Source organism: Lipophrys pholis, assembly GCF_963383615.2.
Source record: "Lipophrys pholis genome assembly, chromosome: 9".
Lineage (NCBI taxonomy): Eukaryota > Metazoa > Chordata > Actinopteri > Blenniiformes > Blenniidae > Lipophrys > Lipophrys pholis.
The window spans coordinates 29,234,872-29,260,614 of record NC_137639.1 but is presented as its reverse complement, the minus strand read 5'-3'; the positions used below and the strand labels follow the sequence as shown (position 1 = coordinate 29,260,614).

Sequence of the window (25,743 nt, the reverse complement as noted above, 5' to 3'; positions counted from 1 at the left end):
TGACGGTGGCTGGAACGTCATTGGACACTAAGACATTCAGTTAACATCACGTCTGTCCTGCTGATCAACGGGGTCATTGAGGAGGTCTGTGCTGGGACGATACTCACTGCCAGACATTAGGGAATAAGGCAGTTCATCAAATGTGTGTGTTTCCGTCTAAGCCTGAAACATTCAGTGTTCGACTAGCTGCTCTGTTTGAGGTTTGAGAACGTGGTTATTAAGCTCATTCGATGTTCATATTTGAACCTATGTAAAAAAAATTATAATAATAATGATAGAAAACAGGATGCACTCCTATTAACTTTTTATCTGATCTGTGAAGTTGGCCATCTGGCTGTCATGAATAAACCAGATCAACTGGTTGTGTGGTTACCAGCAATAAAAGAACTCCAGAAGGCTCGGTTCAAAGTCTAAGTGGGCTGTTGGTGATGTCTTATGTTCTGTGGAGGAGGAGAGGCCATTTGTCTTTGAATTCTAATGTTTGGCTAAAAAGTACGTCCTTAGTTCTCCTTCTCCTCAATGTTTTTGCTCAACTGTTCGATTCCTCACCCAAGTGTTAATAAGCAACCAGGGTCGACAGCTGATCGGCTGCTTGTGAGGGTTTGAAGAGGTTTTATTGTTTCGGGATCATCAGGATGCAACTCAGCCACATTAGGTAAGTAAAGATGGACAGCACAAAAAAGCGTCTTCTTCAGAGCCTCAATAGAAACATGTTGCTTTTAGCTTGAAGAGTGAAGCTACACACGCCATAACCTGACAGTCGGACTCTAGTTGGTGGAGATTGATCGCACGCTGAAAGTATTGGAATTACTACACTGGTCATTTCCGTCCTGAAGAGGCGCTGCAGTTCAGCATGTTTCCTTTAATCCCACCAGTCGCGCACTCTCCTCCCACAGCTTCCTGGCCGTTACCTCGTCCCGACCCTCTGGCGCCACCTGCTGCTCCGCACAGTCACTGCAAACACAAACACCGCACATACTTATTTTTCTTCCTTTTGAAGATCTGTCCTGGCTCCGCCCCCTTCTTTGAAGTATTACCTGTCCTGGCCCCATCTCTGACCTGAAGTATTACCTGTCCTGGCCCCGCCTCCTACCTGAAATATTTCCCACTTCGGTCTTCCAGTCCTGGTGTCACCGCGCAGTAGATGGTAGTCTGGCAGCCCTGCCATGGTGTCTTCATGAGCATCAGCGACGGCAGCCTCAGCACCGCCCCCAGCAGGGGGAACCAGCCCTCCACATGTCGACCCAGCTCAGTGCGGATCACTCCGGGGTGCAGCGAGTAAGACGTCACTCCAGAACCTGAGGCACGAGGCAGAGCGGAGTCAGAGCGAGGGTTGGGTGTCTCTTGAGTATTCTTTGGTGTTTGTGCTGACCTTTGAGTCGCCGGGTGAATTCACTTGTGAACAGCACATTGGCCAGTTTGCTCTGTCTGTAGCTCTCCAGAGCGCTGTAAGGCCTTCTGCTGAAGAACAGATCGTCAAAGTCGATACGACCTGAAGAATCAAAGGACACGAATCACTGACCGACATCACGGAAATCTCAGAAGACAAAGGGTCATGGGTCAGTTGTCGTACCTCCGCGGTGTGCAATGGACGACACGTTGACCACGCGGCTGGGGGCGGAGCTCCTCAGCTTTGGTAGCAGTAGATTTGTCAATAGAAAGTGACCCAGATGATTGACGGCCAGCTGAGTCTCGAAGCCGTCTTCTGTCAGCCACTTTGGACACATCATCACTCCTGCAGACAGACAGGTGAGAGCACAGACAAGTGAGAGGACAGACAGACAGAGAGACAGACTGACAGACAGACAGGTGAACTGACCTGCATTGTTGATCAAGATGTCCAGTCTGTCCTCACTGTCCAAGAAGTCTTTGGCGAACTGTCTGACCGAGTACAGCGAGGACAGGTCCAGGTGTCTGATCACCACGTTTCCGTTACCTGTTGACTGCCGGATCTCCTCGGCCGCCCGCTCTGCTCGGGTCAGATCTCTGCAGGCCATCACAACCCGCGCTCCTGGTCAGCAAAACAAACACAACTGTGACTTTAAATGAAACTCAGACAGAGAATGTCCAGCCTTCCAATCAGCTGCTCTGGTTACCATGCTGATTAAGAGTGAGACGGACAGACTGTGAGCAAAGTCTCCAGAACTAGTTCTTAAATGTCTTTTACTTGAGAAAACTTTGCACTGGTTGTCGTGGTGATAGTTGCAGTTGTTGTGGTTGATAGGATGGGAACAGAACTCTCACCTCGGCCTGCCAGGTCTCTGCTCGTCTCTTTGCCGATGCCGGTGTTGGCTCCAGTGATCAAAACGGTCTTTCCATCCAGACGAACTGAACAACGACACACTCCTCCAGCTATCCACCTCCTCAACACTGCAAAACCTACACACACAGTAAGTTACACACCCATAGTAACACACACACACACACACACACACACACACACACACACACACACACACACACACACACACACACACACACACACACACACACACACACACACACACACACACACATAAGAACATGCACAGACATAGTACACCCACACAGGAACACACACACTTACAGATCAGACTGAGGCCCAACATTGCTCCACATCTCAGCAGCAGTCCGGTCCGGTTCTCTTCTCCCGGGTCTGCGGTGGCGCCACTGCTGGACCACGGCAGCACCAGGAATCCCCCCGAGTCCTTCATCCTGCAGGTGAGAGCAGACTGAGAGCCGAGCCCGGCCAGCACAGAGCCCAACAGATTAACAGATTACAGCAGATTATCAACTCCTGAGAGGACGGGGATCAACCAGAGACATCAGCCACCATGCAATGTGTGTGTGTGTAATGTCCTGTGACGTCACAGACGGGGTCTTACGTCCTGTGATGTCACACATACACAGGTGACAAGGTCTTCTACACCTCTTTGTCCAGCTCAGAGTCTCAGATCTGATCCCAGTCAACTGTGTGCAGTCCATCACTTGGTCAACACCACTGATTGTTGAATTATTTCCTTAAAGGGGTAATATTCTACAGCTTTTCAACACTTTCACATGGTCTCGTTGGTCCAAAAACGTTGTATTCAAATTTTATTTCCCCCAAAATCCAGCTTTTCCTTGATTTCCCTCTATTTGAATATTGGATCATAGGAGCTGCATTCAGAATCTGCTGTCTGTGTGAGCTGAACTGGCTCCACCCACACATGCCCATCTTGGGAAGAGGAGGAAGTACTTCTTCTCGTGGTGCCATGTGCCAGAGGAGAGCTGCCTAATTGTGGGAGGGTCGAAGAGAGGGCCTACCTTAATTGGGATTGGCTAAACCCCTTATATCTTTGGCACAGACACTTCTTTGAAATAACTGAAACAAGCCAGGGAGAGAGATGACTGTTCACTTCTGGGTTGTCATTTCCAGGTATGGGGACAATTATTACTGTTGGAAAACCATTAGAAAGGGAATTTAGCATAATATGACCCCTCTAAATTTGATCGCAGCATTAGCAATATTCAATACATTCAACTTAAGACTCAAAATGTTTCTATTTATTAAAGTTAGGGCTGGTTCAGGCCACCCTGGACCATTTTCTATGGTGCCTCGGTTTAAGTCCTGTTTTCACAACATTTCAAAGTAAATGTATTTCACTTATATAGTGCCTTACATCTGTGTGAGCAGCCCCAACGTGCTTTACATAGTCCATCACATTCACCCATTCACACTCACACACCATTGGAGGCAGCTGCTATGCAAGGCACTGTCCATCCAATGGGAGAAGTTTGGGGTTCAGTGTCTTGTCCAAGGACACTTTGGCATGTTGACTGGGCGAGATGGGAATTGAACCTGCAACCTTCTGAGTGGGAGACGCTCTACGAACCAAACCATGCCACCTCAGTTTTGAAAAAGGTTTTGGCTTTGTTTGTGGTGTTGTTTGTTTGTTGTCTTGTGTCGTTAGTTGCATTGTTTTCGCATTTGTTGCAGTTTATTTGTTGTTTTGTTTACCTGTTGTGTTGTTTATTTGTTGTATTGTTCCCTGGTTTGTTGTGTTGTTTCCTCGTTAGTTGTGTTGTTTCCTTGTTAGTTGCGTTGTTTGCTTGTCTTGTTTATTTGTTGCATTGCTTGCTTGTGGTGTTGTTTTTTTAGTTGTAATATTTCTTTGTTGTATTGTTTCCTTGTTTGTTGGGTTATTAGTTGTGTTGTTTACTTGTTGCTTGCTCTTGTATTTCTTCTTGATCTACTTGTGAATTGTAGTTTGCCAAGACACGTCAAAGCCTGGCTCCGCCCCTTCAATAAGCAACAAAAACAAGATGGCGGCGCACCTTCAAGGGGCGGGCCACTCAGCGGCGCGGTGATGCAGAGCGTCGTCTGTCACCACAGCGCGGTTCAGCGGCGGCTCGCGGGCCGTCGCATTGCCGCGAGCGTCAAAACCTGCGGCAGCATCTCCGCAGAAACGTCTGAGTCCGACCAATCACAGACTGCGCTGCTGTACTGGGAAGTGACGTTGGTGTAGTTTCGGCCAATCGGTGAGTTCGAAATCAGAAACAAGAGGAAGACCCGCCTCAACCCGTCGAACCGGAGCGTGTGTGCCGTAGAACCGAGCGAACCCGTCCGCGCTGCACCGCCCAGCCCCGGCAGTAGGTAAGACCGGAACCGGCCCGGCCCGGTCCCATCCGTGAGACTCCGGCACAGGCAGGGCGGATCACCCAGGCAGATCGGGGGTCCCATCGGAGCCGAACTGGAGCCCCGCGGCTGCAGCTGCACGGGGTTCCAGTCCGGCTTCGACCCGACTCCGTTCCTCCAGCCGGGCCCAGCTGTGTCAGCTGAACTGCCCGGACAAAAGGCTTCTTCCCGCCGGAAGAGAAGCACCTCATGCGGCTTTAAAAAGAGAGAAAGTCTGGGGTGCAGAGGCAGTGGTCGACCGCCCCCTTTGGCCGCTACTAGTACTGCAGCCCGACGCTTTGTATAAATCTTTATTTAAACTCAAGTTACATGGGTAGTTCAAACAACTAAGACTTTATTCAACAAAATGTGTTCATCTAAACATTTCACACAGTGACCAATAATGATTTGAAAAAGTACTCTAGTACTTTTGTTATTTTGCTTTTTCGGTACTTGTTGTCTTATTTAGTTTGTGAACAGCATTTGTTTTAAAATGTTTAATCAATGAAATGATTGAAGTTTTTTTGAAAGATTTTCTGCAGCTTGTCTCAGAAAGTAAAACAAAACTTTATTTAAAAAAAGAACAAACATATTCATAATTTCTGCTGTTCATGCAAATAACAGAAATTATTCTGAAGGTGATGTTGACTTTATGGACACACATGAGGTCAGCTGTACCCTGAGGACGTTTGAGTTTGATGTGACCGAGCATGTTTGCCTCTAATACCTGACTGAACTTGCAACTGTGTGTAATGATCGTTTCTGTAGCAACATGGACACCGAGTTGTTCATGGAGTGTGAGGAGGAGGAGCTGGAGCCATGGCAGCAGGTGGACGACAGCGTGGAGGAAGATGACGATGACTATATGGACTTGTACGGAGAGCCAGGTGAGAGAGAGAGAGAGAGAGAGACACACACACACACACACTCAATGACTAACATCTGTCTGTTTCTGCAGTTGAAGACTTTCCTTCTCCTCGACCTCCCTCCGAGACTCCGCCCTCCAGGACAGCGACGCCCATCACACTTGCACCTCCAGGTGTGTGTTTGTGTGTGCATGCGTGTGTGTGTGCATGTTTCCCGCTCTCTGCATTCTTCACAAAGATCTTCAGTGACACAAACATTCAGACTTGTCTGTTTTGTTGCTTCTCAGCTTCGTCTCCTGCCATGCAGCTCGTCTCCTCCTCTCTGGTGTCTTCCCGTCCCCCCACGATGTCCTCGGGCCAGCCGGTTGTGGCTCAGGGTCCCCCCCTCATCCTGACGCAGACCGCAAGTGGAGCGTTTCTGCTCCCAGCAGCTCCCGGGACAGGAAACAGGCAGCCCTTCCTCCTGACCACACAAGTAGGAGGAGGACATATACTTCCCGATATATATTTCAAACGGACGCTTTTGTTAACAACTCATGTGTTATATTCATTCAGGACCTTTGATATTTATTGAGAATGAGTCTTTCTTGTAGGGCTTCCCCATGCAAACGATGATGAACTCGGGTGGCCCGCTGGTGTTGAACCTGCAGCCTGGTCAGACGGTGCAGCCACTCACGCTCTTTCAGTGTAAGTTGATCTCAACGGTAAGAAATCCTACGCTCCGTCACACTCCTGAACTCACCTCTGCCGTCTTGTGTTGCCCGCAGCATCCTCGGCATTGGGTCAGCTGGTTCGGCCCAGCATGGGCGTGTCCCCGGTCCTCTCCCAGGGCCAGACCATCCAGGCCAGACCAGCAGGAGGCTCAGCCTTCTCCACCATGCAGCTCCCCAAAACTCTGACCATCTGCACCACCACGTCGGGGGCCGGTCAGTCACCTATGGGAAGGGTGGGAATGGCGAGGGATGTGGTCACACTGACCAACTTCTTTCTTCTCCTCCAGTTAACCTACACATGACCCAGGTGGGCGGAGCCAAACCCCTGAAGCTGGGTGGTTCTCCTGCCCTCCCGTCCGGCTCAGCCAATGGAGTCTCAGTAATCAGCAGTGGTATGCAACTGAAAGTAACTAAAGTACCGAGAGTATCGCGCAAAAGTAACTAAGTTAACAAGGCACTGATGTTCTACTCTAACCCTGTGTGTGTGTGTGTGTGTGTGCGTAGCTGCTCCATCCTCGGTGGTCTCCTCCAGCACCCTGACTTCTGACTCCACCCGGGTGGTGATGAGCGTGGAGGAGTTCTATTACGGGACGTTTGAAGGAGACCTGAGTCTGAGGAGACCACCTCCTCTGGGACTGAAGACCTCCAAATTCACCTGTCAGACCTGCGGTCTCCTGGCGGAGAACAACCTGAGGTGGGTCCACACCCCAACGCAGCGCCGCCGCGCGCCTGCACCTGAACACGGTGTTTGGTTGTTGTTTTTGACTTCAGTGTGTTTGTGTAGGTTGATGCAGCACATGCTCCTGCACACGGAGCAGATCGCTAGAAGTTCTTCTGATGACAAGAAGTCATGCAGGTTCTGTTACCGACAGTTTTCAGGTCAGGATCAGCTGCAGATGCACCAGGACCAGGTGCACGGCCCCGCCTACTCCTCCTGTAAGACACACACACACACACACACACACACACATACACCGCTGCTTTCAGCCTCAGCAGGTGTTTTCCTCACACACACAACCCAGAAGACTGTTTGTGGATCCTGGACTAACTCAGAAACTGTCCGCAGTATGTGAGGTCTCGGGACTGTGTCAGACACCCCTCTACGGGATTTTATTAATAAAAGAAATACTCTTACTAATACCAGGTCAACTAACGGGTGATTGTGAAATTAAATTTAGAAAGTCCTCTTTTGCCCAGAATGCCTTATTTGTTAGAAGGTTGCAGAAACTGGAATACTATAACTCCTCCAGTTATCCCGAGAAAGCTCCAACTTTGTCGTTTTTAAAAAAAAACAGTACAAGATCTGGCTGATCAACAACCAAACTTGTGACCACTATGAAAAACATGCACTTTAAAATATATAAAAAAATAAATGGCACTTTACTGATGTCAGACTACTGACACTTTAATATTTGCACTTTCTAGTAGGTTTTTACGAAGTAATATTTTATCTTCCATGTCTTTGTTTTCCCATAGTTTTTTTATTGGTTTTTTTATGTTTGTAACCTTGTATGGTTTTATGTGGGACAACTGATGGATGTTAACCTTGTGCTAAATCCGGCATATTTACAGTAACCTCATGAGGAGATGACTTGTTTATTAATATGCACTGTCCCATCTCAATAAACAAATACATGGAAAAAATGAAATGACACAGTTGTCTGCAGGACTTTGTAGACTGGTGCAGGAGGAACCCCCCTCCAGATCAATGCAGGGAAAACCAATGAGCTGGTGGTTTATCTCCTCGGGGGAAGACACTCCTACAACACCAGTGAACAGCCAGGGAATAGACATTAAGATGGCGGCATCTTAAGAGTACCTGGGTGTTCACCTGATTTAATAAACTGGACAGAAAACACTACTGCACTTTACAAGGAGGATCAGAGCAGATTGTACCTGCTCAGGAGGCTGAAGTGCAGAGGGACCCCCCCCCCCCCACACACACACACACACTTATTTGACTGTATTCTTTTCCTTTTTATGTATTCCATTTACGGTCCACTTGCTGCTACCCATTGTCTTGTGTGCTGACCATAGACCCCCTGTCTCCTTCTCAGCTATTTGTCGTATTTGTGAGTGGGCGTTTGAGAACGAGCCGTCTTTCCTGAACCATATGAAGACCAATCACAAACCGGGCGAGATGCCATACAGCTGCCAGGTGAGTCTGACCTCTGACTGGGGCCGTCATTTCTTTAAAAACAGATTTAAAATTTTGTGACTGGTCGGCAGGTCAGTACAGTGAATTCTTAGAGCGCCCTCTGGTGGATTCCATCACATCAGATCGTCTGAAGCTTCTGCGGAGATGTTGTGAACTCCATTACAAAGTGTTAACCCAACCTCTGACCTCTAAGCTTTGGTGGCTCTTGACAGTGTGAACTCAGGCGTTCTAACCCTTCTCACAGGTGTGTTCGTACCGCTCGTCCTTCTACTCCAACGTCCTGCAGCACTTTGCCAGCTTCCACCGAGACAACCGCTTTCTGCTGTGTGTCTTCTGCCTGAAAATCACCAGAAACTCAGTTTTCTACCAGCAGCACATACTGAGACACCAGGTACATACAGAAATACAGAAACTCGTTCACACACACACACACACACACACACACACACACACACACACACACACACACACACACAGTCTTATCTGGTTTGTCTGGTGTGTGTCCCCTCAGAAGAACCATGCCTTCCACTGTAACAGATGCCGTCTGCAGTTCGTCCTCTTGAAGGACAAAATGCAGCACAAACTGGAGAACCACCGCAGCTTCCGCCGCCCTGCTCGGCTGGAGGGCCTGCCACCAGGGTCAAAGGTCAGCTCCGTCCACGACCGTCCACCCTTCAGTCAGACCACTCCTCATTCAGCGTTTGAGCTCTGTCCTCCTGTCGTCCACAGGTGACCATCAGGACATATGGGAAGCTCCGACGTCCCGTCCAATCATCACCGGGCCGCCTCCTCCAGAGTCCCTCCTCCCTCATCCAGCCTATCAACATCAAGACAGAGGTCCAGAGGCCACCAATCCACAAGAACAGCCCCAACTCCAGGTCACCACGATCTCCAACCAAGAAACCAATCGGCCGTGGGCTCAATGTTCACAGGTGAGCCGGGACCTCGGTCCACACATGAGGGCTCTCCTGTGCTGACGCTGACCCGCTCTGTCCAACTCTCCTGCAGGACTTGGACTGGTGACGACCGCCTGCTGTGTTTGGAGTGTGGGACCGACGCCTCCGACCTGCCCGCTCACTATCCCACTCACGTCCACTGTATGCTGTGTCCCTACAGCAGCTGCTGCTCCCGTGCCTACGCTGCACACATGATCCAGTGAGTAACCAGTAGATGAGTGCTTCTTACAGGTGTTTAATACTGCAGGTACACTCTTAGTTGTGTAGTCGTAGAATCCCAGTATTCCGTCATTCAACTGCATTTGATGACTTCACTTGTTTTGCTACTGCAGCCACCACGTACGACACAACAAAGATAAAACTCTGCACAAACTGCCTCCTCCATGGTGAGAACACACAACTGTACAACCCGTGCCGTTCGTCTGTTGTGTTTCTGAAGTGTATCTGACGCTGTTGTGTGTTGATTTCTGCAGTGTGTTCCTGTTACGTTGCTCTCTCTGTGATTTCCGGCCTCAGACTGCAGATCAGATGGCCAATCACCTGCTGTTCAACCCGATGCACTACAGCGCCACCTGCTTCCGCAAGAGTAAGACTACACAACCACGGCTCCACTCAGTGTTTGCGTTGGTCCCTGCATGTGTGCATGCAGCGTGACTTCCAGAAGTTGCTGGATCGGTTCTTGTTTTTGCTGCTCTCCAACATCGTAAATCAGACACACCACTGGGAGTTCATGTGTTTATATAACTGAGGCCATTTGAACTGAATGTCTTGATACACACACGCTGTGCTGACCTTTCACATCTGAAACACTTCAGTTTTGAACGTGACGAAAAACATCTGTACCATTCACTGGAGCCATCCTGGAATCATGTAGAACATGTGATGAGATTTGTTTTGAGATCCGCTGGCTTCAGGGCTGCAGTGGTGCCAGATCATGTTCTGAACTGGTTGGGTTTCCTGCTATTAACCGATGATGCAGGTTTTGTGCTCTTTGGTCATTTTTAGTCTTTCATTGGTCAATGTTTTGGATTCTGGAGGTTTTGAAACACTAAAATCAGGTGGGGCTAGCTTGAACGTTTACTTATTTTCCTTCTCCTGTTTCAGCCTATGGTGAACGGGACATTGAGTTCTGCCAGAGTCAAGAGCAGCGGACTCCCCAGGACCAGATTCTGGACTCATCAAGCTCGTCCTGGAGGTCTGTGAATAGTTGGAAGGAACCGGAGGACAACCCTGAGACAGTCGTCAAATTCAGAGAGCCCAGCGGACCTCACCTCAGCCTGTCCAAGAACAGCGATGCTATCGACTTCTTCAACCTGATGTTTCCGACGGCGCTTGTGGAACTGATCACCAATGAGACCAATGCCCACGCCAAGATTTCCCACTTTCTAGGCCCCTCCTCCTCCACTTGGATCCCCGTCACCACTCACGAGATCAAAGGTTTCATCGGTCTAGTGGTTCTCATGGGGATTCAGAACCTCCCCAACCCAGCACACTACTGGTCCTGGAGTCATTACGATAACAGCTACACCTTCTACCGAGCCATGAGTTTTAAACGCTTCAACCAGATTGCTGCCAACATTCGCATGGGCAGCTTCACCACTGACGAGCACCGCGGCACTGAGGTCCCCACAGACTCTCTGCATATCTTCAGACCCATGCTGAATATCCTGGGCAGGGCCATGTGGAATGCCTACCGGCCGAACTGCTGCCTGACCATCGACCGGGCGTTGTTGCCCAGCCTGGAGGAGGAGAATGGCGCTGCCAAGGCTGGCCCCAAGACCCAGCCTCAGGTGTGGCTCCTCTGTGACTCCAAGTCTGGATACTGTCACCGCTTCTTCATCCAGGCGGAACAGCGGGTGGGCCAGGAGCCGGGCTTCACCGTGGTGCCGGAGCTGGTGAAGGATCTGGAGGACAAACACCACCAGCTCTACCTGGCCAGCACACTCACCTCTGTGCCGCTCATGCAGAAGCTCCTGGATCAGGGCATCTACGCCTCCAGCTCCTTCCCCCCACCCAGCTCCATCCTGCCCCCACAGCTGTGGGAGGAGGGCCAGCTAGAGAAACCCGGGGACTACGTCCAGAGGCAGTATGGCCCCCTGCTGGCCACTCGGTGGAGGGACACCAAAGAAATGGGCTGCTTGTCGACCAACTCTGCTCCGGGTGATGCTGACACCGTCTGGAGGAGGTCTCAGTCCAAAGTGGGCAAGCTGGACCCCATCGACCGGCCCATGGCTTTCCGCCTCCTGCAGGAGAACATGCGAGGTGTTGACATCTGCAAGCAGCTGCTGGCCTGCAACCCTCTGGGAGGGATCACTCAGGACAGGCACTGGCGGAGCCTCTTCTGGTTCCTGATCAACCTGAGCATTGTAAACGCCTTCATCGTGCTGCGAGAGAGCCGCAAGGAGAACCCGCCTTCATGGGTGCAGGATGGTCTGTTCACACAGGTCAGCTTCCGCATACGTCTGGGAAATCAGCTGGCCAAGTGTGCCCAGAAGTATTTTGAGACAATGGAGATCGCCACCTCTCGGCGGGTGAAGACTGAAGAGGAGTCTTCCAAGCAGAGACACCACTTGGCCAAGATCAGCAGCATGCCAAGGAGGTGCAAAGTCTGCAACCTGAAGAACTTGCGACGCGAGACCGTGTATGGGTGTAGTGCCTGCAAGGCCAACCTGTGCAAACAGCCCAACTGCTTCTGGGAGTACCATGGCATGTACCCCCGTGGCAAAGGTCTCACATAGACACACACACAGACTGTCCTGACCCCTGAAACCACCTGTTTTATTAATGTAGTGTGTTTGTGTGTGTTGCTTTTTTCCAGGATCCATAAAAGTGGGCTTCCTGAAGGATCGGATCAGGTAAACAATTGACTATGGGGTCACAGGGGGAGATGGAGTTGGACAGTTTGTGGGCGGAGTCAGTACCAATACACATCAGGATGTCTTAGGTCATTGCACCTGGTTTTCAGTGGTTGTTTCAGTATAAGTGGTTCAGACTCCAGAACGCAGCTCTGTCCTCTCAATCAGAATAGTTTTTCAGCTGGATCTTCAGGTGACGTTCCACCTGGAATTGTGGAAATGTGTTCCCCAATACATTGGGGGGAAAATTGTCTTATCAGTGCAGAATGACACATGACTCTCTAAACCCTCACTCCTCTGAAGCAGAAGTATCGGTCAATTAGTGTTTTATTAAAGTTAAACATTTTTTTAAGATTTGCTATTTTAGATCAATTCATACTTTCCGCATGTCCGCAGGGTCCGCGTTGGTCCATGTGACAAAAATACCGTCATCCACCCATGTGCGCGAGGGTCCGTGCGGACCCCTCTGCGGTCAACCGCGTGCAGCCCAATTTTTGGGACCGCGCAGACTGTGCACTCCGACCACGCTTACGCCAGAACAACGAACAACGGACGCCTACTGAGCGCTCGTGGCAGGAGGTATCCCCGTCTGTACAATCCCAATTTTAAAGAATATAAAGATGGCCAGATGGTTCAGAACTACTGGAGTAAAATCTAAACAAAATTTTAGGAAAGGGGGAGAACGTCGGCCGCCAGAAGTGGAAATATTTTCGGCGTCATTATGGAACGCGTACTGTAGTTGTGACCAAAAATCTTCTTATGGTTTGATGTCGTGAGCAGGTGAATCAATCGCTGCTGGCTTCATGTCTGATACCTGAGGAGAACGAGGACAGCGTTCAGGGACTTAGGGACTATCTGTGTGGCGTTTGCAGTGTGTGTTTGCCGTCCTGCTGATTGTGGCTGATCTGTTGCAGTGGGCTGATTGAGGTGGACGAGGTGGAGGATGATGTGGACCAAACCATGGCTCCAGTGGAGGACCTGGACTTTTCTGATGAAGACAGACTGAAGGACCTGGATGACGCTGAAGACACCAAAGCTTTGCAGGAGGAACTTCCAGTTGATGTGAAAAACACAGCGCCAGCAGCTATCAGCTGCGCCCGGCCTTCTGCTATCCCCAAGGAGCGAGAGGACTCTATGAGCGCCCGTAAGTTGCGGGTCACCCTGTTTGCTCTGTGTGACGGTCTCCACCCAGCCTCCAGGTTCTTCTCCACGGAGACGCAGCTCATCCGGTCCTGGCTGAAGGAGGCGAAGAGACACTTGACACCGAGTGAGCAGGAGCACAACGAGGACGGCGTGGCCCGGATGGTGTCCTGGGTCCTGTCCATGCGTGAGCAGCAGCTTCCCATTACAGAGAGCAGCCTCTTCCACAAAGCCTCCATGCTGAAGAAAAAGGGCAGCTTCAGTGACTCCTTTCGCATCTCGTACGACTGGGCGGTCAGCTTCCTGCTGCAGCACCGGCTTGGACCCTGGAGCGTTGGCAGAGCGCCCACATTAAGCCGCGTCCTGCCGCCATTTCTGGAGGCCAAAGTTGGGTCTTTCAGGGAGTTCATCCAAAAGGTCATCCATGTCCACCAGCTGCCAGAAAGCGCAGTGGCTGCTATGGACGAGCTGTGTGTTTTTGTGGACTTCAGATTGATCCAGGACAAGTCTCGGCGGTCGCAGGCTCTGGAGTTCACCGGCTCATTGCCTCTAATCACTGTGTACCTGACCGTCCTGGCTGAGGGCACCATGCTGCCGGCTCTGGTTCTGACGAGCAGCTCACTGGGGAACAGAACCCTGCCTGAGACGGTCCTGCTGGAAGTCAGTGCGGAGAATGTGCAGTTGGAGGAGATGCTGGACGTCTGGACAAAGAAGGTTTGGCTGCAACTCATGGCTGGACCGACTCGGCCCCGCAAGTCCATGCTGGTCCTGGATCGGCATCGGGAACACCTGGGAGATCAGTTCCTTACCTCCATCAGCACCGTAGGAACCCTGCCAGCAGTCATCCCAGGGGGCTGCTCTTTCAGCCTGCAGCCCCTGGATGTCTGTATGAAGCCTGTGCTGCAGCGCCTCCTGCTGTCTCGCTGGTCAAAGTTCACAGCTGGGAACCCCAAAGCGTTGCAGGAGGTGCTGCCCCACCAACTCCAGGCCAATGTGGCCCAGCTGCTGGTGGACTGGGTGGTTGAAGCCCTGACGCACTTCCATACAGTTCCTCATCTTTTGAAGAAGTCCTTCGAGCTGACGGCGCTCGCGCCAGGGCTCAAAGAGGTGGAGACGCAAGAGGGAACAATCAGTCAAAAACCAGAGGAGGCTCAGTTGGAACTCCTCACGACTCTGACAGAGAGCCTGCTCGGTTCTGATGCTTCCGATTCACCAGACCTGCTGGAACTGGAGAACGACGACGACATAGAGGAGCAACAAGGAGATGCTGTGGAGGCACCTGAGGAAAAACAATTCGGAGTGACGGAGGTGAAAGAAGACAGACGGGAGACAGAGACCCAGGAGGAGGTGAAAGAGGAAGGTGAGAACCAGAAGGAGGCGCAAGAGAGTTTGAACATGAAAAGCAGAGTAGATGAGGCAAAAGTTAAAGATGAGAAGGAAGATGGGAAAGAGGAAGCCAAGATAGCAGAAGACAGCGAGGAGGAAGAAGAACATGAGGCGAAAGAGGCAGAGGAGGAGCAGATGGAGGTGAGCAAGGAGCGACGAGAGACCCGGATCGTTATTGGAGAGGAGGTGGGAGACGAGTGGAAGTTGACAGTAAAGAGCCGGACGGAAGCAGCAGAGGACGATGAGAGCTGAAAGGACAGGACTTTTTGGATTGCTGCTGTTTTCAGAGACCTTGTCAGGTGGGTTTTAGCAGCACCTGGTGGACACCGGCAAAACTGCTGCCTCACAAATGAGAACTAGAAAGATTTTTGTATATAATGTTAATAAAAAATAAAAAAAACACTCAAGTTGGGAGATGTTCCTTAAAACTTTTGAGTTTTCTTCTCAAGCTGAAACTTGCATAAAAGTCATTAATTTGATTTACAACATAATTTATGGTGATTTGTATTTTTCTTTTTTTTCTTTTCACTTTTTAAAAATGTTTTCGTTGATTCGCCTGTTAACAAATTAATTTTTTTTACTTTAAATAATCGCACCTGCTTGGATGTCAAGTTATTAAGAACAGCAGAAGAGAAAAATGTTCAGCAGCCAATGGGGGAATAGGGCCCCCAACTCCTGACCAGCCAATCAGAAGCAAGAGGGCTGTGAGCATGGTAGTGAACCACTGAGGTCTGTGATTGGCTGTCTGGGGGAAGCCCCTGCATGCGGTCGTGAAATGTGACTATGTTGTTTAGAAAACTTTACAAATAAAAGAAAATAAAACCTGCAGTTAAAATGTGTCCAAAACTGAAATCAGTTCAATGAGTTAAAAATGAAAACTACGATTCTAATAGACTCTTCAATAGAGTCTGGTGGACCCCATGAGACCGTGTTTTCGCTGATGGTCTCGTTAGTTCTTACGGTTTCTGATGGACTTGCGGTGGTTTTTGTCCTCCCTGCACTTCTGTGCTCACTGAACAGTTTTTTTTTTTTGGGCCTGAAACTTAAACAGGAATGGGAATGTTATTGTTAGCCATTGGCCCCTTAGACCACCTCCCAGGAGGACCCACAACACACACCATAATCTCTGCTCATTGTGTGTGTGTGTGTGTGTGTGTGTAGCCATTCGGTCAGGATACACACCACACTAGATGGACAATTTGCAGGAACAATGTAGGCGTTGTAATTTGAATGTATTTTTTTTACTCCGTAGGCTAAATAGACAACTAAATGATTAAACGTGTCAATTTAGTAAAATCGCATTTAGATATATAAATGTTTCACTAATTAAAAATACCAATTAATTTTATGTGAACATATATAATTTCATGATAAAACATAATTCTCATAGAAATATATTAAAGTACAACAATAGATGGTGAAATTAAGTTTTATTGGGTATATATATATATCTATGTGTGTGTGTGTGTGTGTTACCATGGAGATGACCTCCAGCCGTCAGACGTTATCACACTTAAAGGCTAATAGGTTAAAATTGGCAGAAGCTAAGAAAGATGTTTTCACATCTGAACAGTGGACAGGTGAGGCAACATTATAAAAGTTAAATGAAGTCTCCAGGTGAAAGTATTGTGAACATGTAGAGTTTAAAAGATATGAAAAAGTTTAAAGAGATTTTTTTAAGAGTTTAAAAAGGTGGATGTTTTAAAAGTTGAATGGTTTAAACTGGTGAAGGTTTGAAGGAAATTTGAAGAAGGCTGAAGAAGTTTGAAAATTAGGCAAATCCATCATATTGAAATGGAGCCACGCCCCCAGGTAGAATGGAGAAGAAAAATAAGACTACTTACCTCCTACTTAGTCTCTTCACAGACAGTATGTATTAAAAAAACATGAGGCAGGAGGGTTACGGTACTAGATGTAATCTAAGACTAGTTTAAAGCCCTCCCCAATGACAAATCGATCGTTCTCCCGAGATTGTTTAACTTAGATTCAAGTTCCTAAACTCCACCCACGGGCGATTAAATTGCGCAACAGCCAAAAAGAAAAATACACTTGGGTCCACGATTATTGCCAGCAACAGCCTGAGGAAACAGCTGTGTTACAAGTGTCATTACGAAATAAATTGAGGGTAGGATTATATAAAAGTCTCTAATGTTAACAAAGAAAAACAGAAAGGTCGGGTATTCAGCCACATTATGATGTGACAGAAGTCTTAAATTCCACTAATCCTTTTAACAATATCAGATTCAGAGAAAAACGATCAACATAAACTGCTTACCATCCTTGTCATATGCGAGTTCAAAAACTAAGGTTCTGCTGAATAAAATGTAATAAAAGTTCAGTTCAACAGATCAACCTGTGATCTTGTAAGACCTCAACATCGTTGTTGAAGTTGTCCGGTTAAGGACAACTTCGATCTTCTTGGTGGCTTGGGACTTTGTTTTCTTCTATTAAGAAGGTACGGTGGCCCAGAAGGGCCAACAGCACAACACAACAGCAAAAAGCCATAACACAACAACAACAAGCACCAAAACAACAACAAAAAGCCACAACATAACAAAAGGCCACAAAACAACAACAAAAGCCACAAAACAACAACAAAAGCCACAACACAACAATAAAAAGCCACAATACAACAACAAAAGGCCACAGCACAACAATAAAAAGCCACAATACAACAACAAAATTTGATATAATAAACAAACATTGATGCATTATTTCACTAAACTTGGTCACAGCATTGCCCGACAGACATCTCCACATTTCAATGTCTTCTCAGATGCTGTAAAACCAGTTAACGTAAACTCAAACCATTTCAGGAAGTGATCTGACAACAGACGGCTCTCAGGGAAACCCATTGACCAATGCCCATACTATAACTGAGAACAACATCAAGGCTGTCATTAAAATAATGAGTGAGTTTATTCACCTTCTGCCGAGAGACAATCGCGTCTAATGATTAACTAAATGCAATTGTTTTAACTGTCATTGTCAACATCTACATGAATGTTCAAGTCATCCACTATAATGACTTTATCTGAGCTCAGTGCTACATCTGTTTATTTATTTATAATTCCAGGATTAACGCCTCTGCTGTGGGATTCAGGTTGTCTTCAAAAAAACGGTCCAAAAGCATGCATGTGAGGTTAAATTGCCCCGAGGTGTGAACGTGTGGTTGGCGGTCTCTCTGTGTTTGCCCTGTGACGGCCCGGCGACCTGTCCACGATGTACCCTGCCCTCACCCTTGGCGAGCCGGGATCAGCTCTGGCGACCCTTGACCCTGCGCCGGATGCAGCGGTATAGAAAGTGCATGGACGCATAGAATGAGAACAGACGTCGCCACAGGAAACGCCCATGTTTGATTGTTGGAGGGTGACAAGAGGAGAGGAAGCAGGGGGGGAGACGATAAGACTAGACTAGTAGTCCTAACTCGGCCTCCCGTGTGCAGCCTGCCGCGTCTTTTTATATCTGGTGTCCTTGATAAAGGTTCACTTACACATGGCTCAACGCAGGTTTTATTGGGTCCATTAATTTTTCTTACAGTTCAAAGATTTTCAAATGAGTTGTAGATAATCAGACAGATACTTTGGGGATTTGCCAGTCACACACATAATTTAATTTAGTTGTTCCAAGTGACAACTTCTTTGTTGTTATTAAATCTTCAAATCACATATTTTATTTCCCCCCTGGATTTTTCTCTTTTTTTTTTTCCCGGCACTGACTGAAAACACAGATGGACCCAAAAAGGACAGTGGTCTGCCAACGAGTTCACAGCTGTCATGAGACATTTTGGAGGCCATATTCAGAAGATAAGACTGGCCAACGTGCTTGCAAACATGCTATGCAAACAATGCGAAACAGGTTGACGTGGTTATTCGCTGCGTCCAAAACGTAAGTGACTGAATCCTACAAGACTTTTCTAAATGTTCTATTTTTGAGTTTACAGACTTATGCATGTGTAATCTGTCAATGTTTGGCTTCATAACAACGCATCAAAGGGTGTTGATGAAAGGCAATTTGTATCGCAGTGATACTTGTTGGGGCACAGCGATACACAAACCAGTCCCTCAAGTTGAATGTTGACTTGTTCCAGATAATGATGTTCGACCAGATAGTCACTCTAATGAATATCTTTGGCTGCGTACTGTGTGATTATTGTCCTCACAAAAGAATAGGTTCTTCCTGGCAAACACCACTTCTGTTATAGGTGGAGCCAAGCAGATATTATCTTCGGTTCTCACGATACGCTCTGAAGTTAGATTTGGTGTTTCGGATTCCGTTGCGGACAGAAAGCTCAAATGGATTTTGTTTTGGACGGCTGTCATATCTTCATTCTCTTTAAAAGATGATTTGGAGAAAAAAAATGTCCTCATAGTTCAGGGGTGTCGAAAGCCTTGCAGGTTTTCCACCTCCCTGCTTCAGCATGACTGATTGTAGTGAGCAGCTCGTGAAAAGGCTTTGTGCTGAACGTGGTGATGAAGCCATCATGACATTCAAGCGTGTGAAAGAAGGGAGACGTGGAAAACGTGCAGGGCTGTGGCCCTCCAGGCCCCGAGTGAGACTGTCGTTCTAGTTCATAGAATCCAGTGTGTGTATGTGTGTGGGGGGGTGGGGGGGGTCCTGTTTATCTATCGGCTTCCTGCCTTGGCTGTGAAAGTGTGTCAGATGGTTAATGTTCATGTAACTTGTTCATGAGGACTGTAAGCTCCGCCCCCCGGCTGTGATTGGCTGTTTTCCAACCTGCAGGGTTTTGTCTCAGAATTTGGTCCCAGGGTGTCCAGACCACAAGAGTTGGACCAGTAGGACGGACACTCAGACATGGGTGAGTGTGTGTGTTTTACTCTGTGTGTTTGCAGCACTGTGTGTGTGTGTGTGTGTGTGTGTGTGTGTGTGTGTGTGTGTGTGTGTGTGTGTGTGTGTGTGTGTGTGTGTGTGTGTGTGTGTGCATGTGTGTGTGTATGCTTTGCTGTGTTATTCTGTGTGTTTGCAGTACTGTGTGTGTGTGTGTTACTCTGTTGCACTCACAAACAGAGTATAGTGTGTGCATTCAATCAATTCATCAAAGTTCATTCATATAGCCCTTTTAACTGTCAGACTAGTGGTGCCACGCTGTAAATGTGGCTGCAAGCTGAACCAGAGGGAATAATCATTTACATCGAGGATCACACGACCTCCTTTGGAAGCAGGTGAAAGTTTCGGTGCAATAAAACCAGCGGCCTGCTCCTTTAAGCTGCCTGTGTGTGTGTGTGTGTGTGTGTGTGTGTGTGTGTGTGTGTGTGTGTGTGTGTGTGTGCGCGCGCTACTGTGTTGCACTCACAGAGTATAGAGTGTGCGTTCAATCAATTCATCAAGTTCATTCATATAGCCCTGTTAACAGTCCGGATGGTGACCAAAGTGCTTCACAGCTTAAAAACAACACAGTAACCTAAAAAGGAGACCTCCCATCCGGCTCAGCCAATGGAGTCTCAGTAATCAGCAGCGGTATGCAACTTAAAGTAACTAAAGTACCAAGAGTATCTAGCAAAACTAACTAAGTTAACAAGACACTGATGTTCTACTCTAACCCTGTGTGTGTGTATGTGTGGAGGTGTGTGTGTGTGTGGGTGTGTGTGTGTGTGTGTGTGTGTGTGTGTGTGTGTGTTTTGTCTGGCTGGCTGGCTGAAACTGTCAGAGTAGTGGTGCCACGCTGTAAATGTGGCTGCAGGCTGAACCAGAGGGAATAATCATTTACATCGAGGATCACACGACCTCCTTTGGAAGCAGGTGAAAGTTTCGGTGCAATAAAACCAGTGGCCTGCTCCTTTAAGCTGCGTGTGCGTGTGTGTGTGTGTGTGTGTGTGTGTGTGTGTGTGTGTGTGTGTGTGTGTGTGTGTGTGTGTGTTACGTAACAGTGATTGTTGGGAGTTCTCAGGAATGCTGCAATCTGCTCATCGTCTTGTTGATTGAGTCAGCTTCTGATTTATTAACGCAGCACTTTAACTGCTCAGAAAATTTTAATAAACATCTCAGTAATAACGACACAAACCGATGCAAAAAAGTAAAAAGAAAAAATTACCTCGGCCAGACAACTGCGCACACTGCAGGTACACAGCAACTACACCCAGGATGTAAGCAACAACAACTACATAGAGTAGCACATACAGTTTTTAGTCACTTCTTGTATCTGACCTCCATCTGACCTTTGACCTTTTTGAGGTTGATCCCTGTGTCTGACTTCCATCTGACCTTTGACCTCTTTTATCTCTCTCAGCCAGCTGTTCAGGATGTGGACCGGGATACCGCAGCCCACTGGAGGCCATGAAGGGTGAGTGTCACTGTGTGTGGGTATGTAACTGTAACTCTATGTGTGTAGCTGTAACTGTGTGTGGCTGTACCTCTACTTGTACCTGGTACCTACTTGTTTCCCTCTTCAGACTGTACCCAGGTGACTTCTGACTCGCTTTGTTTATCTCTGAGAGTGTTTGTCTTAATTTCAGTGCTGTTAATCGATTTAAAAATCGAAGAAAAAAATTTATGAAAAACGAATCAGTTGCACAATTTTCTGTAATTTATTGTGATACATTTTTTTCTACTTTTTCTACTTCAGACTGAGGCTTGTGATGCTTTTTTATTCATAGCAAACCATGGAATTTATATAGACCCAACACACAATTCAAAGACTATTTTCATAACTTTTAGTATTGAGTGAATGCTGTTTCCCTCTAAGTTTAGCAAATAAATAAATAAATAAATAAATGAATAAATAAACATCTTTCTTATTTCCACTAACCGAGATAACATAACAAATCCCAGACTTATATGTTAGTGTGCAGGTCCACCACTTTGAATATTTCTGGAAACAAAGTTGTGAACTTATTACATGAACAAAGTTGTAATAATATATTGTAATAGCAACACACACACACACACACACACACACACAGAAAGCATGTAATGTCTCTGAAGACCCGCCCCCTCTGTCAGTGTGACCAGTCGTAGCTCAGACCTGATCAGGTTCTTGTTCTTCTCCTCTGAAGGTCCGAGGGAGGAGATTGTCTACCTGCCCTGTATTTACCGTAACACCGGCACGATCCGACCGGACTACCTGGCCACGGTGGACGTCCTGCCCTCCTCCCCAACCTATTGCCAGGTAAGCTCTGAGCCAATCAGAGCGCTGCATTCATCCAGACGTGGTGCGTTCTTCTACCAGTGGTCGTCCGCCCCCCACAGGTGGTGCACCGGCTGGAGATGCTGAACGTTAAAGACGAGCTCCATCACTCGGGCTGGAATGCCTGCAGCAGCTGTTTTGGGGACGCCTCAAAAAGCCGAAACCGTCTCATCCTGCCATCCCTCGTGTCCTCCCGGGTCTACGTGATCGACGTGGGAACCGATCCACGAGCACCGCGGCTCCACAAGGTGTGTGTGCGCGTGTGTGTGTGTGTGTGTGTCTTTAGTTGAGCTTGAGCTGACACCCCGTCAGAGTTTTTGTTGTGAAGCTACTTTGATTTAAAACAAAACCAGAGCTGTGGTCTTCTGGTATTATTGTATATCTGTTGTCTGTCTGTGGATGTTGTGTGTTGTTTTGTTATTTTTCACGTGTTTTTGTGATAGGGTTGTGTTGTTGCCTTGTTGTTGAGTTTTCCTCTTGTTACATTCTCATTACTGTCTTATTGTTGTCCTGTCATTGTATTGTGCCGTTGTAGTCTCATTGCTCTCCTGTCATCTTGTTGTTGTTGTGGTGTGCAGATGGTGGAGCCAGTGGACTTGTACTTTAAGTGCGGCCTGGCCAATCCTCACACGAGCCACTGTCTGGGCAGCGGTCAGATCATGATCAGCTGCATGGGAGACCCCTCAGGCAATGGCAAAGGTAAGAATCTCCTCCTTCATTGGACCTCCTCTCATAGATCATGACCGACAGCCTTATTTATGAAGGTCGAAGGCTGCAATGTCTAAATGTTGACGCGTGTTTTTTTTCTATCTTTATTTAGTTTTTCGTCTGTGTTAAACAAAGATAGAAAAAGTTGGCCGTCAGGGACAGACTTGTATTCTGGACTTCTTCAAAGGGAGGATGATTCAACACAAAACAGAATGACTCCCTTGTAATGAAGAGCCGTTGTCTTGCTGGCTGAAAAAGAGTTTTTCACTTCCTGAAAGCAAAACCTGCTCTCGTCCAATCAGGTGGCTTCGTTCTGCTGGATGGTGAGACGTTCGAGGTGATCGGGAACTGGGAGCACCCGGGTGAAGCGGCGCCGTTTGGCTATGACTTCTGGTACCAACCTCGACACAACGTGATGATGAGCACTGAGTGGGGCGCACCCAAAGCTCTGCTGGACGGATTCAATCCGGCTCATGTCGAAGAAGGTGAAGGAGCTGAGGGGGTCCAGGTTCAGGTTATATTTTTGGAGGGTTCAAAGGTTCTGCTCTGGCTGCTTACTGGTCCTTCTTCATCCTGTCTCAGGTCATTACGGGAGCCGTCTTCATGTGTGGGACTGGACTACCCACAGGAAGCTGCAGACTATTGATATGGGTCCAGAAGGGGCCATTCCCCTAGAAATCCGGTTCCTCCATGACCCGGATGCCACCGAGGGATATGTGGGATGTGCCCTGAAGAGTAATGTCTTCAGATTTTACAAAACACCGGTTAGTACCGCCCGTTCTACACACAGAGACTGTCCCATCGAGTTCTGGCTGCAGACACCATTTTCACCCGAAAGAAATGAGGATGTCTCTGCACTGATGATGTTGACAATGGTGGGTCAAGATCTTCTGGACCATCAGGACCTCATCCAGGCCAGGTTTACTCTGAAGGAACATCCTGGAAAAGGTTCTCGTCATCATTGGATCGTTGCGGATTGTCCCAACTCTTGACCACCAATGTGAAGGTTTGATTTTGGGTGTTACCTCGGTGAAAACGGACACTTGCTGGTGTCCTTCATGACCAACTTCCTTCCAGTGAATCATTTTTAGATAAATGGTGAGACGATAATGTCCAGGTGATGATCCAGGTTTCTTGAGGCTCTGAGGAACGGTGTATCTGTGTGGCCAATGGTGAAAGTGGAGAACAGTTTAGTTGGACGGTCCAGTAAAATTTCACCCCTTTACCTGAAAGAGGTTTTTTCTGCACCAGATCCAGAACCAGACCGTGGGACAGATCTAGAGCCTGTAAGAAATGCTGTGTACCTTACAGGCCATCCAGAACACCAAACCCGTTTTCTGTTTCAGAAAGGACTGTGGGAAGCAGAGAAGGTCATCAGTGTTCCAAACAAGAAGGTGGAAGGTTGGATGTTACCTGAGATGCCCGGTCAGTCTCACCTTTGTCTTTCACCTGTGTGTCTCACCTGTGTGTCTCTTGTGTCTGTCTCACCTCTGTGTCTCCTCTGTCTCACCTGTGCAGGTCTCATCACTGACATCCTGATTTCCCTGGACGATCGTTTCCTCTACTTCAGTAACTGGCTCCACGGTGACATCAGACAGTATGACATCACAGACCGGAGGAATCCCAAATTGGTCGGCCAGGTGTGACGCAAACTTACCTGTACTCTGGTGCTGTCGAAACAGGTGAGGTGTAAGAGTCAGAAAGCTCACCAGTTTGTTTCTTACAGATCTTCTTGGGAGGAAGTCTTCTCAATGATGGACCTGTCAAAGTCCTAGAAGATCCGGAGAAACAGCAACAGCCCAACCCCCGCATCATCAAGGTAATCCGACCGGAGTCGACCTATCTGTGTTTCACGTGTCTGTCTGTCTCATGTGGAATTGTTGAGTTTTTCTCTGTAAAAGTGTCTTCAGGTGACTGTCTTGTGTCTGGTACTATATAAATATAGTTGTGTTTAGTTGAATTTAATTGAATCTGACTGTCTGTCTCAGGGGAAGCGTGTCCCTGGGAGTCCTCAGATGTTGCAGCTCAGTCTGGACGGACGCAGACTTTATGTGACCACGTCTCTGTACAGCGGCTGGGACAAACAGTTTTACCCCGACATGATGAGGTAGTGACCCAAGAGCCCGGTTCCATCTGTTGGCATGCGTTAAGCATGTCTTCACAGTATAGACATGTCTTTAGTGTTTGTCTTCACCGTATCACCATGTCTTCACCGTGTGGCGGTCTCTGTGCTCAGGGAGGGCTCGGTCATGATGCAGATCGACGTGGACTCGGATCGTGGCGGTCTGTCTGTGAACGAGGACTTCCTGGTGGACTTCGGGAAGGAACCCGGTGGTCCGGCTCTGGCTCACGAGCTGAGATATCCGGGAGGAGACTGTACTTCCGACATCTGGCTGTGATCCAACAATCAGAGCGCAGCTCCTCTGATATCTACCACCTGATTGGCTCTTATTTTGATTCAGTTTTCCTTCAAAAACCATAAAAACTTTTTTTTTTTCTCAATGTTTGTGAACTGGTGGAGAAAATAAATTCGGGATGCACCGATGCAAAACCAGTTTCGGAACCAATACTACACCGAATACTCGTACTTGTGAAAGCTCCCTGATACAACCCAGTGAGTCTTATGTGACGTCATGAATCAGTAACATCAGCAGTCGGTAGACAAGAGAGGACAAGCCATGTCCACGGTTTTGAGATTCTTTAATATTAATGAGAACGACAAAAGTAAAACAAACTGGCAATTATGTTCTGCCAATATATGTGGAGGAGAGGAAAGATAGTAAAGTGTTTCGTTGCTCACACACCATGCTACACACTACATATAATTAAAGTAGGACTGACACACTCATTAACAGCACTCGTTACTCATCCTGTATAAAAGTGATATTGGTGCATCCCTTAAAAAGTCTTTCTTTCTTCTTTTGAACAGAATCATCTGGAAATTAAGGAATCCATTTTAAATCTGTTTTTGTTTTTATTCAGATCCTGAACTCGACCAATCAGCTGTGTCCACCTGTGGGCTGCAGGGGGTGCCATGCGATGATTTCACTGCTTGTGTCACAAATGTTTAATTTCCTTCACTTATAAATAAAAGCTTGAAAGTTTGACTGGTCAAGTGTTTATGTAACACGCCGACTAATCAGCAATAAAACCTGAGACGGTGCAACAGAACACTGAACCA

At 47.7% G+C, this 25,743-nt stretch overlaps 3 protein-coding genes across 4 annotated transcripts; 2 read left to right on the top strand and 1 right to left on the bottom strand.

Moving 5' to 3' along the window:
* Window positions 1-586: 586 nt before the first annotated feature.
* LOC308114837 (retinol dehydrogenase 12) lies at window positions 587-4,831 on the bottom strand. The gene is made up of 8 exons (XM_080472050.1): window positions 4,297-4,831; window positions 2,567-2,694; window positions 2,245-2,379; window positions 1,820-2,011; window positions 1,574-1,735; window positions 1,373-1,492; window positions 1,094-1,298; window positions 587-954 (listed from the first exon to the last, which is right to left on the bottom strand). Exons 2-8 carry the CDS (start codon window positions 2,691-2,693, stop codon window positions 849-851), a joined length of 1,047 nt encoding a protein of 348 aa, XP_080328176.1. The 5' UTR covers window position 2,694; window positions 4,297-4,831; the 3' UTR covers window positions 587-848.
* A 577-nt stretch (window positions 4,832-5,408) lies between these two features.
* Window positions 5,409-15,543, top strand: pogzb (pogo transposable element derived with ZNF domain b; the record flags this gene model as incomplete). Its single annotated transcript, XM_080472036.1, has 18 exons — window positions 5,409-5,523; window positions 5,595-5,675; window positions 5,790-5,977; window positions 6,096-6,189; window positions 6,270-6,428; window positions 6,503-6,607; window positions 6,720-6,909; window positions 7,000-7,151; window positions 8,273-8,373; window positions 8,618-8,764; window positions 8,885-9,019; window positions 9,103-9,305; window positions 9,382-9,528; window positions 9,662-9,715; window positions 9,803-9,915; window positions 10,434-12,056; window positions 12,148-12,184; window positions 13,099-15,543. The coding sequence occupies 18 exons, from the start codon at window positions 5,409-5,411 to the stop codon at window positions 14,960-14,962; spliced, it is 5,508 nt and encodes a 1,835-aa protein (XP_080328162.1). The 3' UTR covers window positions 14,963-15,543.
* Window positions 15,544-18,948: 3,405 nt separating this feature from the next.
* On the top strand, window positions 18,949-25,667 carry selenbp1 (selenium binding protein 1). 2 transcript variants are annotated; one of them, XR_013935644.1, is made up of 13 exons: window positions 19,445-19,529; window positions 20,958-21,011; window positions 21,724-21,836; window positions 21,917-22,102; window positions 22,433-22,553; window positions 22,865-23,047; window positions 23,145-23,326; window positions 23,909-23,987; window positions 24,081-24,202; window positions 24,289-24,381; window positions 24,551-24,669; window positions 24,799-25,176; window positions 25,545-25,667. XR_013935644.1 is itself a non-coding variant. In XM_080472043.1 (12 exons), exons 1-12 carry the CDS (start codon window positions 19,526-19,528, stop codon window positions 24,959-24,961), a joined length of 1,419 nt encoding a protein of 472 aa, XP_080328169.1. In that variant the 5' UTR covers window positions 18,949-19,525; the 3' UTR covers window positions 24,962-25,667. The 2 variants fall into 2 exon arrangements, 1 of the variants encoding a protein (XP_080328169.1); XM_080472043.1 differs by having other exon boundaries at window positions 18,949-19,529; window positions 24,799-25,667.
* Window positions 25,668-25,743: the final 76 nt, after the last annotated feature.